Raw genomic sequence first — 18,039 nt, 5'->3', positions numbered from 1 at the left:
TTGCTCAGTAAAATTGAAAGACTTCTTTCAGATTAGATAGAAAGTTTCTATCTTTTTTTTTCCTCTTTCTTTCAGGATTTAATAAGAAGGCAGTAACTGATGGACATGAAAATGGAGATCTAGGAACTTCAAGTGAACCTCCTGTAGAAGACAGTGCTTCTAAACTAGACGATCTGCACAGTCTGTATCACAAAAAATCTTACTAAATTGACTGTCTCTCCAGACAAGATTCTTAATCAGACTCTTCTGAGTTTGGGGCACTAGGGAAGACGGTGACAGAGACTATACAAGATCAAGGGAGGCTTGTAGCCTAAATGAAAGGCGGGTACCTCAGGGCTTCATATGAACAATTCTAAATGCATAAAACTCCTGTTTTCTGTGGTATACCATAATTAGCTATTGCATGTAAAGCGATTTTGATTTTCCTAAAATTGTAAAGCACCAAAGCATGTGTTTCCCAAAGGGATATTACTAGGCTCTTAAGTACCAAATGAAGCACTACTGTTTTATTTGGCTCCTTTTCTAGTTAGTAGAAGGACCATGCTAACCGGAATTTATAAGAAATAGCCTTTAAGTACAAGAATAAATGAATCCATATTATATATTCCAGAATGTTAAGTGTGGTATTTCAGAGGACAGAACTTAACTCAATGAATTGCAGAAATGTAGGCTTGACTTAATTTTTTTTTAAACTAGAAGAATGGTTTTAGTTTTTTTATTTAATTTATTGTGCATCCTGATATCTAAATCAGTTCTTAATGATCATTTATTGTAATGAGTTTGCCTTTCAGCTTTATTCAATGCAGTACAAAATAGTTTTCTTTAAGCAATCCTTTATCAATCAATGCTGCACTAGAAATACTTCCTGAAAAGTTATTGTACATTGTACTTTTCCTGGTTTTTAAAAGAAATGCAGATGAATATAAAATATCTGTTCTCAATTATGTTGATCTGTGTGCATGGTATTGGAGCATTACATTATTAATGTTTAGAGTCAGATTTTTTTTTTTTTTCTGGAATCCACGAAAGACAGTTTTCTACATTCTGAGTTGTTCATAAAGTTTGTCTTGTGATAGTCTTGGCACTTACAGATACATTTTTCTGGCAGTAAAAGCTCAAATTTATTTGTCAGTGAAATGCATTTCATTCAAACAGCAGTTTTCTCTCAGAGTAACTAATTTGCCAGTCATCTAAAAAGCCAAGGCACTGGTGGGCAAGATAAGGCGAAGACATTTCAATACCGGAATTGTTTTGGTTGGCTTTTCATCTCAGTGTTTGACTGAAGTGCTCTCATATGCAAACTACAGATTTGTTTCTCTTATCCCAGGATTAAGCATGGAGGGCCTGTTCTCTTAGTTACTGCTCTTGGAGGTCACACTGTACCTTGCTGGGGAAAGTGAAAACATTGCATTTAAAGAGGTGATAGTTTTGCCAATATCACAGTTTTAAAGGATGTATGTTTAAGGGAATATTAAGTGGAGGAAAGCCTGCAGGCTTTAGAGTATTATCAGTACCTTCATGTCTAATAGTCAGATGTATGTGATGTAAAACACATTTTTTTTCTTTCCTAGATGCACTATATATTTGTTCATAGGTAAATCTTTACAATGTATATACTTTATTTGGTGGTTTTGCTATTTATAAATTTGATGTTTTAACTATTGCTCCTTTATGGTTTGTTTTGGGTGGTTCATCTGTATATCACCATGTTAGTTTATAATAGAAATGCACTTCCTAGTGTATATTGTTACTGATATTAAAATACCTTATAGTGTAACGTTGCCTCCGAGCGGAAGCTAGTATTTAATTGTACAACCAAATAAGCAAGCTATATGTTATTGTTTGTTCCTGACAGGCTAGGCCTCTTAAAAGAAGAAAAGAGTTTTTCCCTTATGCATTTCCCCCTGTACCAAACACATACCCCAGGACTGACATGGGATCTGCAAACTAGATTTCAGCCGGTATATTCATTTAGCCAAAAAAAATTCCATTGTAGCGTATCTGAAAACATTTTTGCTGTGACTCAAAACCATATTCTTATTTTTTTTAAATGCAGCCTGGGATGGGATGACCATGGCATTTTTTTTGGAGAATATCCTTTATCCACTAGGTAGAATCCTTAGGAAATATTAGCTGAAACCTTTCGATTTTCAAGAACAATCTAGAAAGTCCACAAAGAGTTTTTCTAAGAACCTTCAATTGGCATTTCTACTTAGACGCTGCTTAATAGGAATCCTATGGGGTGCTTATGACATAAACTCCTTTCAAGGATTGAAGAGCAGAATGAAAATTTTCCCCGAAAGTTTAAAATTGCACAAGTCCGTCCCTTTTCCTTCCTGCTTCACCTTGGTTTGCAAAGTCTACGTGAGAGCCCTGTTGCCCAGATGCTACCGTGAGCTTCCTGGCAGGTGTTTAGAAAGTACCCAGTTAAAAGTTCATTTTAGAATATATGGTCTCTGGGGGGTGAGCTAAGAATTATAAACTAATGAGAAGTGGTTTTTATATTTTCACATTTATAGGGAAGAAATCTCTAACACTCAAGTTTTTAGGGCAAAACCAAACAGAAAAGAACTGTTGCAAAGCCATTACGGTTAAAAGGAAAAAGAAAAATATACACATTCACAAGCGGAATAGCTGAGAAAAAATGTTCGACAGAACGTGAGGCTTGTGTGTATGTGCGTATATATATTTACACTTTCTCGGTGGTATCTGTTGTGAATATGATGGAGCAAAACCATTTGGGTCTTGAGGCTTGTTAAAGCAGGTTTAAGAGAGGTGAAAACGTGAGTCTTGGTAATTATAACTGAATAGTTGTCAGAAAGTAACACAGCTTGTGCCTGGTGCTGGTTTTATTCCCCACACGGTGGACTTACTTTGTTTTCCTGTTAAAAACAAAATATATTGATTCGTGTGTAAGCCGCACATTATTTGACATCTTTATTATGTAATCCACTATTCCACCTGTTCAGTCTTCCACTTACGGTTGGCCTCAGATCTATAGGATTTATGACAAATGTATTATATCTAGTTAAGTTGAGTTTAATATTTTTTTATTAGCCTGTAAATAAAGATGGCATCTTCTACATTAAAATGTGTTGATCTCATTTTTTAAAAAAATAAATGTTTTAAGTTTCTTTCACATTCAGTATTTTGGTTTCTTTACTTCTAGTAGCTTCTGTCATTTGCACCAAGAGGTCCTAAAGTCCATGTAAAGGATGAAACCCAGTTACTATATTGAAATGGTTTTTTTTTCTTTTTTCTTTTTTCTTTTTGTAGTAGTTAACTGTTTGATCTTAGGAACTGTTTACTCTGGCTTAGTTAAAAACATGTTGGTTGGAAGGATCTGTCAGATCTGTCAGAGCAACTGTGGGACCAGTGTTTTGTTGAAACTTAGCAGATGGCAAATACTCCAGCCTCCTTGGGTTAGTTTTGTGTTGCAAATCTTGATAGTCAATGTTATCTCAGAGGATAACATTGAAACAAACTAGAAAACCAATCCTCTTAGATACACCATGTAAGAGGACAGTCTTCCATTTTATCACCTGAGCCTACAGGTTTGGAAGTTCCCAAATTATGTGTAAAATAACCTTTAGAAACATCTGGAAACATTATTCCGTTTCCTTGTGTCAGAAGTTTTACATGTGGTCGCTTACAGTCAGCCTAAGAACTGGGGGTAAAATACCTTTTCTTTGCTAAAGGGTTTTTGAGGTCAATCAGGAAGATAAACTTACAAATGATATTTTCCTCTAAGTGTTAATGAATACAAATCATATTTCGGAAAATTACTTGAGTTATGAACATTTGGAAATACGTATTTTTTGTCGTTGACTAACCTTGATTTAGTTCTAATACGATATGCTGTCTGTCAGCTTAAACTCCCAGTTCACTAAGCAGTTTGGAAGTCTTTTCCCCAGAATTCATCTGCATAGCATGTTTAGTTTATGAAAGGTAAAAGATTATTTACCTTTTCATTCTTAACCAGTGTTCTAGGTGGTTTTACAACTTTTTTTTTTAAACTGAAAGTGTTGCTAGTGACCATGTGCTGTTGGTGCTAAATATTTGATGATAAATCTTTTTCAGGTGTATTTGGAGAGCTGTAGCCCCGTGGTGGCAGCCAGGAGAATGTGTCTCCTGGATCTCCAGCAAGAGGAGCGTAGCGACTCCAGGCCGCCCCGAGGAGCCCAGAGCTGCTGGGCTCTGAAATCCAGTCCTGCCTTAACACCGAGACTCCCGCTTCTCCAGCTGCTGCCATGACGCGGTTATCATGAGCCCTTGACTTTGGCTTGAGGACTCCCTGACGGTCTTGCCAGACTCCTGTGGAATTACATGATCATCTGAAGTGCTTTTTTTAAAAAATTTTTTTTAATGTTTATTTATTTTTGAGACAGAGCATGAGCAGGGTAGGGTCAGAGAGGGGGGAGACCCAGAATCTGAAGCAGGCTCCAGGCTCTGAGCTGTCAGCACGGAGCCCTATGCGGGACTTGAACTCAACAAACCGCAAGACCATGACCTGAGCCGAAGTTGGATGCTTAACCGACTGAGCCACCCAGGTGCCCCTGAATTGCTTTCACCCAACCTTCCTTTCTTCCTTCCTTCCTTTCATTCAGTTGAGCTCATAACTGCATCAGAGTCTAGTTGCTTCCAGCTTCCCCCTAAACCCAGCTTCTGTTCTAGTTTTCCTCACCAGCGTTGCCCCTAATCTGTTACACAGTGGACCCCTTCTTGGTCTTGGTGTCTGCTTCTTGGAGGACCCCGGCCAACACAAGCGGACCAGGAGTGAGATCTGAGGAAACAGGCTAATAGATTAGGAACTGGCTCATCTCCCACCCAGAGGGTGAAGAGAATGACCTCCTGCTGGGTAAGTGGGGCTACATATAGTCCTTGGCATGAGGTCATGGCTCAGTTACTAAGTATTTCTTAGATGGTGTGCCTGAACCTGTTATCCTTAGAAAGGCCTACCTGCAAAGTTCACCTTTGGCAAGTGTCCAGCAATTTGGATTTCAGGAGTGTCCCCCCCCCGCTTTCACCCCCATTTCATAACTGGTAAGAACTGTGCCTGAAACCTTTATACAAACAATAAGACTTGGGTTGAACACCAGCTTTCCTTCTGGGAATCTGGAATTTTGATACATGCTAGGCAGAGTGCCTATGTAACTGAGCCAAATAAAAACCCTGGACTCCATGCCCAGGTTCAGGTAAGCTTCCCTGATGGACAGTATTTTATGTGTTACACATCACTGCTGGAGAATTAAGCTCATCCTGTGTAACTTAACTGGAAGGAGATTCTTGGAGCCTGTGCCTGGTTTCCTCTGGACTTTGTTCATATGCCTTTTCCCGTTGCTGATTTTGCTTGGTGTTCTTTGTAATATAGTTGTGAGTGTAGTTCCATGCTTAGTGCTGTGGGCCCCTCTAAGCGCCCCCTCCCCCTCAGACCGTAACTGTTACTCTCTTGGCTGCTTGGCCAGTAACAGGCTTAAATCCTAGCATAGCCTGGCTGTGGATGTGCTCGGTCTGGTAAGGGAGAAAAGAGACTAGAAATCAAAAGTGTAGGAATTAGCTCGCATATACCGGCAGGTGCCAAGGATGTGCTACTGGGGTTGGGTTTTGAGACTGCTTGATCAAAGACCAAACTCCTGTCAAAAGAATTCAAATTGAAAAAAAATAATCCACACCTAAAACATAAGGATACGGAACATTTGAAAGTGAAATGATCAAGAAGATAACACTGGGCATATATTCCAGAGGCCAGCTTAGATAATTATTCATATCAGAGAAAATAGGCTTCAAGGGAACAAAAAGCATTATCAGTGATAGAGAAATCTACTTAAGTTCTTAAAGAATCAACTCTCAGTACAAAGTTAAAATAATTCTAACTTGTATATACAAATTTAAAAATGCCTCAAAATATATAAAACAAAAATTAACAACCACTAGAAAATTCTAAAAAGCCATCACAGCAGTGGGAGGTTGCAACAAAACTTCCAAAGAATTCAGGAAGGAAGGAAGATTTGAACAGCAAAAGTAACAAGATTGTTTTAAAGTTCAAGTTAAGACACTATGTGATTGTAAAAGACTTCTGGCTTATAAGTAGGGAGATGAATGAATGGAACTGTAAGAAAGAAAATTAGATCCACGAAGTGTAAACTACATAGACACAAACTTGGGATTCTATGCCTTGGAACGGTAAAGGCGGCAATTTGTCAAAGTGCCAGCAGGGGGCAGCAGATTCCAAATGTGATAGTCTACTGCCTATTAGAGCTGGAAGGCTTTATGGAGATTGCCAAATAAAATACTCTTGGGAGGATGAATAAAGTGAGAACTAGAGAAGTTATATTACTTGTGCAGGGTTATATAGCTAGTAAGGGTCAGAGCCAAACCCCTCTCTTGATTCTAATTTAATAGGCCACGTTGAAAGGGAGAAAGGGAAATACAGGTAAAATTGTTGGCTTTTCAGTCTTTCTCCCCCAATAATTATTTCTTCTTTTTAAAAAATGTTTGTTTTTGAGAGAGAACATGAGCAGGAGAGGGGAAGACAGTGAGAGAGGAGACAAAGGATCCAAAGCAGGCTGTGTGCGGACAGCAGAGAACTGGATGTGGGGTTTGAACTCATGGAGATCATGACCTGAGCCAAAGTCAGATGCTTAACTGAAGGGGCCCCTATTTCTATTTTTTAAAAATGGTGCAAGGTTTGATGGAGCCTAGGATTGATTCAGTTTTGATTTTTAAGAGTGATGGTTGAACTGGATTTGAATTTCACTAGAAATAGCTTTTCTGCAGTTGAGTGGCTGTTAGAATGCAGGAAATCCTCACATTACACAGCAGAGCCACAGACCCTTCAGACTCCAGCATTTCCTCCCCCGCTCTTTGCTCTTCTGCACAGGGTTCCCACCATCTCCAGGGAGCAAGGTGGCAACAGGGTATTTGTGACAATTTGGGTCATTCTCACCATTGTTAAGGGCATTTTTAATCTGCCTAGGGCTGTAACAAATGAGTTGTCTGCTTCTGAAGGCAGAAAAATAGAACTAAAAACAAAAAATCAAAAACGAATTTTCCAGGGAAAAAGACAAATAGGTGAACTGCTGGCTAAACTAATAAACTGAAAAAAGAGAGTAAAAGGCAAATGTACAAAATAGGAAGGGAGAAATCACCATAACAAAAGCAGAAACTGAAAAGATAATAAAAAACTATTTTGTTCAATTCTACATGAACAAATTTGAAAATTTTTCTAAGATAGTGTGATTTATCATTCTCCAAAACTGAAGTTTTAAAATCTAAACAGATCTCCGTGGAAAAAATTGTCAGTGCTTGCCTCCCCTCAGTACCACAAATGTATGGTTTCATGAGGCAATGCTACCAAATGTTTGAAGAGCAGATAATTTCAGCGCCTAGCAAGAGAAGAACCTAAAAGAAGAAAATGAAATTGTTTTTGTCAAGCTAATAAAACCCGATAAAGCTTGATACAAAGAAAATGAGAAGACCCATCTCTCAAAAGAACATTCATGTAAAAATCTTAAATAAAATGTTACCGATGTGAATTCAGCATAGACACACATGCCATAACTATATAGGACATCCAATGATAAAATTAATCATATGGCTGCATGTAGAAAGGGATTCTAGGCAAGAAAATCATTTGCTTCCAATTCCATAGATGCCGGAAAGTCATTGATAAAAATCCAACACGAATTCTTGGTGAGGAAAAAAAGGAATGAATGGATGCATTTTTAATATACACCTCAACATCATCTATTACTACCCCTAAGCCAGCATCATACCGAGTAGGGAGATACTAGAAGCATTGAATATCGTGGTAGGGGAGGTATTGCCAATGGAACTAAGTGTACATGTCATGTTGTAAAGGAGGCTGCAATAACCCTATTGGCGGATGTGATCACATTCCCAAAAAATCAAAGAGCATCAGCTAAATACTACTGGAAACAAGGAAATTTAGTAAAGGAGACTATAAGCAGAAATCATGGGACACCTGGGTGGCTCAGTCGGTTGAGCATCTGACTCTTGATTTCGGCTCAGGTCACGATCCCAGGGTCATGGGATGGAGCCCTGTGTCGGGCTTTGTGCTGAGCATGGAGCCTGCTTGAGATTCTCTCTCTCTCTCTCTCTCTCTCTCTCTCTCTGTCTCTCTGCCCCTCTCCCTTGCTCGCACTATGAAAAAAATTTTTTTTATGTTAAAAAATGTCAGAGGAAGAAAAAGAATTTAATTTAAGATATTTTTAATAAAAAAATACCCATATATATACAATAGCTAATACCAACATGGTGCCTACTATGGGTCAGGCACTGTTTTCAGGGTTTTACATGTATGAACCAGTGTAATCTTCCCAACTCCATGGGGGTATATTCTATTACTATCTTCATTTAGAAATAAGGATATGGAGTCAGAGACAGGTAAAATAATGCTTTCTTGGTCACATAACTACAGCAGAATTTGAACGCAGACAGTCCAGTTCCAGAATTCATACTTTTCCCCACTAAAGCCATATTGGTCCTCGATCTATAAAAGGAGGGGCGTGCTACCATTCACGATGGTAACAACAACAAAAATCACCTGAACATAATTTAAACAAAAAGTGTGCAGTACTTACATGAGAACCATTTAAAATGCCCCGAAGGGATGCAAAAGAAGCCTTGGACAAATGGACAAGATTACTACGTTTTGGACATATAACCAGTGTATAACCGTGTGTGACCAACGATTACATCAGATGAAGAATGAATGAAGCTGAGACACAGGGAAATTCTAAGTCAAAGAGATCATTCTGGGAAGAAAGGGGACAGGTAATGAAATGGGCTTGGGATGTTAAGGGAGAATGCTTTCCACTTGAGAGAGATTTGAACAAGTTTATAGGCCAAGAGGAAGTCATCGGTTGAGAGGGAGAAGATGAAGACAAGGGAAAGGGGGATAGATAACGAGCAAAGTCTGAGGTGAGGGAGAAGGCAATGGGGATTAGGTCACCGGTGAAGGTTTTGAACGCCTTTTCCGTGGACACGGAGGGGAGAAGAAAAGGACTGGATTGGATGCAGTTTTCTGTGGGAAGAGGGATGGAGAGGCAGTTATAGGATCAGATTTTAATGGCCACTAGGTGAAGGAGCGTGGCGAGGCCTCAGTAAGGGGAAGGTGCGGAGAGTGGCGCTGCTTTGGAACAGTTGCTGAGGCGGATGGGAAAAGAAGCGGATCAAAGATCAGTTGGATAAGGTTGAAGAAACTAGGAGTTGGTAAGAGTCAGTGCGAATGTTTTCCTGCTGCTGTGGACATGTGGGGATGGTATGTCGAGGGGTCCTGAAGGTTTGGGGTTTCTGGGAAGACAACAGAGTGAAAATGCTCAGACAGAACAGTTCAAGTGATGGATGGAAAGGAAATGCAACTTAAAAAGTTTAACAACCAGGGGCGCCTGGGTGGCTCAGTCAGTTGAGCATCTGACTTTGGCTCAGGTCACAATCTCAAGTTTGAGTTTGAGCCCCTCATCGGGCTGGGCTCTCTGCTGTCAGCACAGAGCCCACTTTGGATCCTCTGTCTCCCTTTCTGCCCCTCCCCTACTTATGCGCTCTCTCTCTCTCTCTCAAAAATAAATATTAAAAAAAAGTTTAACCACCAGAGGCAAATGATATCTGGGCATCCAATATCTTCATGAGGTCCACGAATAAGGAGGAAAGGTGAGGAATCCGAAGAATAGGAGGTTTGGGGCAGACAGAATTAGTAAGAGTTCAGATCCGACAACAAGAGTGTGGACGTGTGTGGAGGTAGTTTCAATGGAGTGGAGGTTACTAGAGGAGACGTCAGAAAACCATGCAAGTGACCATGCTGGACACTGACCTCTCAGTGTGACTACAGGGAAGGAGCAGGGAAGACCGTGAGCGAGGCAAAAGTCCTCAGTGAATAGGGCACCTGGTTTGGAAGATATTAGATGCCACAGTGGGGGTGGGGGGAGGGAAGAAGGTGGCAGAGCTGGGGGGCATGGGTGTCACAAAGGGAGAGGATTTTGCACGCTGGAGAGAGAGGGTGAATGGATGGGAAGTGGGTGTCGGAGGAAGGCATGTAATGCCCCCTGGCCACAGCGAGTGCAGCCAACTGTTGAGGAGACAAGGTGACCTCTGCTTGAAAAGGACTCTAAGGGAAATGGTGTCGGAGGGCATTTAGGCTTCAAATTGGGTGGGGAGAAAGGAGTTAATAGGTATTGATCACCTGCTGTACGCAAAAGACCGACATAAATTAGTCTTCCCGGCAGGCCTTGTGTCATCGTTTCTACTTTGGGATTAAGAAGTGGGTTCAGAAATCACAAATGTTAAGAGATGAACTGGGGCCTACTAAAAATTTTAAGTTTGATCATTTCTAGCTTCTGGTTGGGGAGGTGCCAAACCAGGAGTGCTTAGGAGTGCTCCACCAAAGAAACCAGGGGAAAGACCGAGAGGACATGTGGGAGCAAAGAAAGGACATTATTTCACTGGCTGTAGCTTAAATCTTAGTTGGCTGCTCATCACCGGTTGTCCTTAGCATTTGATTTTGAAACCTTGGGACACTTACAGGTTTAGACTCTGGTTTGCATACGTAGGCCACCATAGCATTACAGCCACCTCAGTAATGGGCTTCTTGTTCAACCGACTGAGCACCAAAAATGCGCTTGAAATCATGTAGTTAAAAAGATTAAATCCCAGGTTAGACCTGAGTTCTAAATCCTGTACTGTTTGAAATAAACATGGTATTCCCTACCTGTTGGGGAGGCATCATTCCAAGCAAGATGAGATGAAAACCTGTCTGTAAGTTCCTAGGGATGTTAGAGAAAAGAAAACCAAAATTCTCTAGAAGGCCCAGCTAATTTTTAAAAAAAAGGGGATGCTGCCTTGGATGGCTCAGTTGGTTAAGCGGCCAACTCTTGATTTCGGCACAGGTCATGATTTCACGGTGCCTGAGTTCGAGCCCTGCATTGGGCTCTGAGCTGACAGTGCGGAGCCTGCTAGGGACTCTCTCTCTCTCCATTTCTGCCCCTCCCCCACTCATGCTTTTTCTCTCTCTCAAAATAAATAAACCTGGAAGGAAGGAAGGAAGGAAGGAAGGAAGGAAGGGAGGGAGGAAGAAAGGAAGAAAGGAAGAAAGGGAAAAAAAGGAAAAGGAGAAAAGGAAAAGAAAGAAGAGAATTACCCAGAGAAGAAACTTTAAAACAGAGTGACAAACACTGGAGTGGAGGCTCTGGACATCCCCGGATGGTGGGAGGTTTTTGGTCAGTCAGGTGCTATTTAACTTCCTTGAAGGGATAGCAACAAGATTTGGGGTTAGGCATGACAGGAGTTGGAACAGTGAAAGGGTGAACCTAAAAAAATCTGCCCGATAAAACAGACAACAAAGGATGAATGGCCCTGGAAGACAAGGAAGTCTACTCTGAGAGACTAAAACCCAGGGCCGGTGCCTCACACAGGTTTGGGTCTAAGTTTTCGGCACAGTCTAGGAACCACCAACCCAAAAGTTAAACTAAAAACTGGTGCAGGGTTGATATTCCTGGTGTTAGTGTTGGCAGATTTAGCAAATAAGAATACAGGACACGTGGGGCACCTGGGTGGCTCAGTCGGTTAAGCGTCCGACTTTGGCTCAGGTTATAAGCTCACGGTTCCTGGGTTCGAGTCCCGCGTAGGGGGCTGGAGCCTGGAGCCTGCTTCGGATTCTGTGTCTCCTCTCTCTGCCCCTCCCCTGCCCGCACTCTCTCTTTCTCAAAAATAAACGTTAAAAAAATTTTTTTTTAAATACAGGACATGAATAATTTTTAGTATAAATATGCCCCAAATATTACACAGAACATACACTGAAAAATTGTTTGTTGTTTCTCTGAAATTCAAATTTAACTGGATATCCTGTGTTTTATCTGGCAACCCCACCCGGTGTACCTGCCAGAGATGCAAAGCCACCCAGCCAGGACAGTATCATGAGGTTTTTCACAAGGAGGAAAAAGCCCTGTTACGGGAAGGGTCACAAGAAGAAACGTGAAACCAAAGACAGAAACCATCATGAACGAGAGTCGGTAGGAACAACAGGACAGAGCCTCAAGAATTCTGCTCATTCGTTCATTGAGCAAATATTTATCGAGCACTGTTCTAGGTGCTGGGGACGTGCAGGGAACAAAACAAAACTCCCGTCCCTCACGGGATGTCACCTGGTGCAGGAGACTGAGGACAATAAACACAAATGCGCACTGTGTTAGCAATAAATGTTCGGAAGAAAAGTAAAGCAGAAAGGGAGATAGGAACTGTGCGGGGGAGAACTCTGTAGTTTTTACACGGTGGCGGGGGGGGGGGGGGAGAGGACCCCATGAAGATTATGTCTGAGTGCAGACTAGCAGGAAATGAGTGCATGCAGATATCTGGGGGAAGAGCTTTCCAGGAAGAGAGAGCAGCACATGCAAAGGTTTCAGGACTGGTGTGTCCCTGGTATGTTCCAGTGACAGCTAAGAGGCCTGTGTGGCTGGAGTGGGGCGAACAAAGAAGTAGGAGATAAGGTCTGACAGGTGGCAACACGATGGGGGGGGGTGCACGTCACAGACGTGTCCTGTTCAATACAGCAGCCGGTAGCCATATGCGGCTATTTACATTCAAATAAACTGAAGTTCAAGGAAACCAAAAATGTCTTCCTCACTCAGTCCAGCCACATTCAAGTGCTCGATGGCCATGTGTAGTTAACGAGAACCACGCTGAACAACTCAGAGAATATTTCCTTCATTACGAAAGTTCTGCATGGCACTGACCGAGCCTTATAAATCATCGTACACTGTGGCTCTTACTCAGAGATGAAGGAAACAAGACAATCAGAAAGAGGATATGAAATTAGTATGTTTCAAATGATTAAACGAAGGAATCAAAGCCCAAGAAAATACCGCAAGTATTTAAAAACACCGTGTTTTAGGGGCGCCTGGGTGGCGCAGTCGGTTAAGCGTCCGACTTCAGCCAGGTCACGATCTCGCGGTCTGTGAGTTCGAGCCCCACGTCGGGCTCTGGGCTGATGGCTCAGAGCCTGGAGCCTGTTTCTGATTCTGTGTCTCCCTCTCTCTCTGCCCTTCCCCCGTTCATGCTCTGTCTCTCTCTGTCCCAAAAATAAATAAACGTTGAAAAAAAAAATTTTAAAAACACCGTGTTTTAAAAAAAAGGCATATTTGAAAAAGAATCAACACAGAAATTTTTTAAAAATTGAAATTAAAACCGCAATGGCTAAATGAAGCAGATTAGATAGCAGGAGAAGGAATTAGTAAACTGGAATATAACGTGGAATCTTACACAATGTTTCATGTGGGCCATGCGATGCATGAGAAGCTTCGTTTAATCTTCACAGCAGGCATGGGCAGGTGGATAGTATTTTCTCCCCACATAACAAGCATGGAAACAGGCACCGAGAGACGATGGCTCCTTGTCCAGGCAATCCCAAGTCTGTGCACCCAACCACTATGCCATATTGTACCTCAGGAATTGACCCAGAACGCAGCACAGAAGATAAAGAGACGGAAAAGAAGAGGGGCTAAGAGACCTGGGGGGATGGGATGAGAAGGTCCAATGAATCCAATAGGAGTTCCAGGAGTGAGAAAAGAAAACAGCAGAGGCAAATAGGATAGCTGAGAATTTGTCATGGTTGAGAAAGACGAATCCTAGGATTCAAGACGCAGGCGTCCCAAGTAATGTGAATACAAATGAATTCACAGAATTCACAGTTGAACACATAGTCGTTAAGACCGCAGAATACCAAGAAACAGAGCAGACATCTTTAAAGCCGCTAGGGGAATTTATTTGTAGAACCGGGAGGCTGGGAAAGAGACCTGTAGAGTGGGAGAGGAGAGATCTGGGGCTGGCGGTGCGCACAGTAGTGTGGGTGCAGGGAGAGCACTGGGTGAGGGTCTGGGCTGGGCTGTTTGGGGCGAAGACCACTAGCAGGATTGTATTCAATCCTAGTTTTCCATTAGCGCACTCCATTGTCCCAAGGTTGCAGCGAGCTTAGGTATGCTGTCTCGAGTACACGCTCTTTCAAGTAAGTACAGGGTGAATCCTGGGAACTGTTTGGTGCATGAATGAATGAAAGCGAGGCATTTTGAGAAAAGTGAGGCCAACGTGGTGCCTACACTTGGGCTACTGAACTGATGTATTTATAGAAGGCCTTACAGCGATATACTTATGAAAGGCTATTCATGGTGTCTATAGTTGTGTCTATAACTGTGATTGCATTTTCTAAGATTTGAGAGAAAGTGTAATAAACACAGAACAATCTCTCACGTTCTGTCTAGAGGTTTTCTAGGCTGATTATTAATGAAAGTTTCGATCGTAATAAAGCCCAGAGGAAAGTTATAGCAGCTTCTGTGGTCTGTGTCGTCTTGTTTGTTGGAGATGTATTGCAGCCACAACTGTACATGATAGAATGCAATCTTTGCCTCCCAATAGAATTTGATAACATAGAAGACACCAGACAATTAGAATGATCTCATTCTCACCTTATCACATGTGCCAATGTTGCAAAACACTGAAAAAGAAAGGCATACTATTTTCCTCCTCTTATCCTCTAGTTTAAGGTGGGCAGTGTAGGGTTTTTATCAGACCTTTCCACTCAACCCACCCGGTCTACACAGTGAGGCCACCCGGAGGAAGTGCTGTCCCAAAACAAAGTCCCGTTCTCTTTCTGTTGTGATTAGATCACGAGTACAGGGAAGAAGTGTGAGGGAGGAAAATGTAAAGAATTCTATTCTTATGGACTAATATTTTAATGTTAGAAGGCTATATGCAGCCCGCTGAGAGCCTGGATTAGAAAAATGGCCTACATGTAGAACAAACACTTTGATAAATGTTGTCCCAATTAATTCTTACTTGTAAGTCTTCATTAACATTTGTTTTATATATTTGAGAGAGAGAGAGAAAGAGAGAGAATGAATCCCAAGCAGGCTCCACACTGTCGGTGCAGAGCCCGATGCAGGGCTCGAACTCATGAACCGTGAAATCATGACCTGAGCCGAAGTCAGACACGTAACTGACTGAGCCATCCAGGTGTCCCGCATTAATATTTTTACACACGGGGAAACTGAAGCCAAGGGTTACACGGAACAGACTGAATATACAAATGGGTAAATAAAAACTGAACTCTGATTCACAACCCACAGCCGTTAAGTGCAGAAAAGCAACCCATTTTATCCACAGTAACCAGCCCAGAAAGCCAGTCTTGCTGTTAAGTCAGACTTGTAGGAGGTCAGACTGCTACTTCTAGTTAACAACCCAGGAAGCCAAGCAATAATGCCTACATCAACCCCGGATCACTAAGATTTGATTAATAGCTGACAGCCTCCATAATTTCTGTCCCCATTCCCAACTTAGGGCCAACCGGAGAAAGCCAAATCCGCATCCCTAACCAATGATCTAGTTAATCCATCCAACAGCTTCCCTAGGTCATCAGCCTCCAATCACTTGAAGCCCTCCTTTCTTTTCCATGATAAAGCTTTGCACCCCCCTCTGCTGCCTTTCAGTCTCTCTCGGCCAAAAAGGCAAGTGATGGTGGTCGACTCCCCTCCTATAGCAAGCTTGAACAGATTCTGCTGGTTTGGTCGGGCTTCACTTATTTCCAAAATAACTCCGCTATCGTGGCAGATCAGGGTCTGGAACCGAGATCTACCTGACTCCAAACCCAGCCTCTTTCCACCGTACCACCTGCTCTTTTGTGGAGGCTGAGCCTCAAATGCCTTCAATAGCCTGGCAGGCAGGACACAATAAGGGGCAGGGCTCTGTGATTTGGCATAGTTTATTTTTACACTTAGTATGCATATAAAACCATGTAAACTCCACAAAGTAAACGGTTTATCCCCTAAACTAACCAAAAAGTCTGCCGTGAACTTCCAGCACCCTCACTATTTTAATATTTATACTTTCACAGAGAGTCATAGTCATACAAATAGGATTATAATACGTTTTTTAGGTCAAGGATTTTTTTGGTCCACATTTTGTTAAGCACACACTTTCCTCTTTGGCAAAAGAGGTCAACTCCCCCCCCTGCCCCAGGGAACCCAAAGCAAACAGACAAAAAGCACTGAACATGAGGTACAGCTGAGGTCCGGACTAATCTGGAATTAGAGACACACACTCAAGGGAAACACGGTTTCTTACAAAATCAGTTCACTTCCCAACCATCTCAGTAGAAAAGCTCGATGCAGATTTTGCCTTTGTCACTTTCGTAAGAACACACTTTAAATAACTTTGTGCTTCAGAGTACAATGTGCTATTTCTAAAGAAAGTCATGAAAAGTGTGGGCATCTGACCTCAGCCGCATTTTCGATCTGAGGTACAAAAGCATCTGTCACAGTAATTCAGACTACAATCGCTGTGCTGCCTTCGTTCAGTTTGTGGGGAGAGCAGTTTTGGTTGCTGTTAAGTCTCAGCACTTGGCTTTGCAGAGTTTCAAGAGGTGGATTTGCACGTGAAAGCTGCACAGTATCTGCTAGGCCTGAGGTGAGGAAGAGGCAAAGTGGGACCTGGCCTTTGTCCCACTTGGGCAGGGAGGCCCCCTGGGGGCCACAGAGACCTCCTGCTCCGAGCGCCCCCTACTGGCCTCCCCTCCACAAGTCCCATCTGAAGTGGAGTCTAAGGAACAGGCAGCTGCTGAGGTGGCTGTGTTGTGTTCCGTTTTAATCTACGATCCTAATTGCTAACCACCACCCTGGTGCGCTTCTCATGCTTCAAGTAATTTCATTCCTTCCGGAAGAATGTTAGCAATGCTTTTAGTTCTAGTTACCAAAGGAGAGGAAATGAGCCACAATAACAAGATTAAGTTTAAACAGACCTGCTGCTAACACAGTATCGGATAAAATATACTTAAAAAGTGAACATACTATTATATACGATTTCGCAACAGCTGCATTCTCCCACTTAACCACTGTGCAGAACTAAAACTCTGATAAAGCGAACTTAAGTTACTTTAATTCATGTTAAATACAACTCTGTACAGATTGCACATTTTATACCAAAGCAGCTCAATATCACAGAGAAATGAAAATGCTATCTGGAAATTTTCATTTTTCTAGCCCAACAAAAACCAACAGACCCCTGTCCTAAGGGTCAGAACAACACCAGATGCACCACTTTGTAAACAGTAGGAGAGGTGGTCCCTCGGACTCCACCGCAGGATCCTATGAAATCACACACACACACACACGCGCACACACACACACACACACACGCTCACACACGCGCACTTGAACATCTCCCCTCTTCCAGGGCCGCACACAGCCCGCCGCTCGGTACCGCAGCAGGTTGCTTTCACAGTGTGCTCACAAAAGAGCGGTCATGGCCGTGGGGCTGAGGGGTCGGAGGCAGTCTCTGGGGGCCGCGTAGGCGGCGCTGGCGGCTGGCTTTGCCCGCGGCTCCTGGTAGTCGGGATGGGCGCGGTCCGCGGCCTGGCCGCCGGCCATGGGCCGATCGTAGCCCGGGCGTGCGGCTGCGGGCGCGGGGTGAGGCGGCCTCTGGTAGGGCGCGCCGCCGGAAGACAGCGAGTGCGTGTGCGCCGGACGGGGCCCGGGCACCCTGTAGCCGGAGAAGGTGTGCGCGCGCGCCGCGTGCCGCTCTACGATGGGCGTGGCGTACTCGGGCTCGGGGTTGGTCAAGGGCAGGGCGTACTCGTGGCGGCCGGCCAGCAGGGGGCGGTCGTAGTGGCCGCAGGCTTCGGCGCTAGGTGGGGTCTCCTCCTCGGTGTCCATCGGACGGAAGGTGGAGCCCTTCCTCGCCACCGTCCCGGTGCCAATCATGAGCGGAGGCTGGTAATCTGCAATCAAAAGTGCAGGAGACACATCGTATGTGTGTCACACGGATGCGAGGGCAAGCCGGTTGTTTGCAGAGGGAGGTGCTCTGCGGAACCAACTCGGCTGAGCGCCTAACCGGTAGCAGGCAGGATGAGAAAGCCCGAGAATGGGAAAGGCGTACATGGCACACACACAGACTTGCGCAACCATACTGCTGCTTTAGGAAGCCTCGGTGGGTCACTAGAACCCGGAGAAGACAGAGATTACGCTTCCCCACACCTAGGGA

The 18,039-nt window shown here is 43.3% G+C and overlaps 2 protein-coding genes across 4 annotated transcripts in view; one reads left to right on the top strand and one right to left on the bottom strand.

The window, feature by feature from the left end:
- GOPC (golgi associated PDZ and coiled-coil motif containing) overlaps window positions 1–3,091 on the top strand; it is a 39,412-nt gene extending 36,321 nt beyond the window's left edge. For both annotated transcript variants that reach the window (XM_011282639.4, XM_011282638.4), the window contains one exon: window positions 76–3,091. In XM_011282639.4, coding sequence (XP_011280941.2) covers window positions 76–206 — 131 coding nt within the window. In that variant the 3' untranslated portion in view covers window positions 207–3,091. The remainder of the gene's footprint in view (window positions 1–75) is intronic.
- Window positions 3,092–15,747: 12,656 nt separating this feature from the next.
- The window catches only part of DCBLD1 (discoidin, CUB and LCCL domain containing 1), a 68,883-nt gene continuing 66,591 nt past the window's right edge, over window positions 15,748–18,039 (bottom strand). For both annotated transcript variants that reach the window (XM_023254739.2, XM_045057954.1), the window contains exon 15: window positions 15,748–17,776. In XM_023254739.2, coding sequence (XP_023110507.2) covers window positions 17,286–17,776 — 491 coding nt within the window. In that variant the 3' untranslated portion in view covers window positions 15,748–17,285. The remainder of the gene's footprint in view (window positions 17,777–18,039) is intronic.

Source organism: Felis catus, chromosome B2 (genome assembly GCF_018350175.1).
Source record: "Felis catus isolate Fca126 chromosome B2, F.catus_Fca126_mat1.0, whole genome shotgun sequence".
Taxonomy (NCBI): Eukaryota; Metazoa; Chordata; class Mammalia; order Carnivora; family Felidae; genus Felis; species Felis catus.
This window is presented reverse-complemented; position numbering and strand designations above follow the sequence as displayed.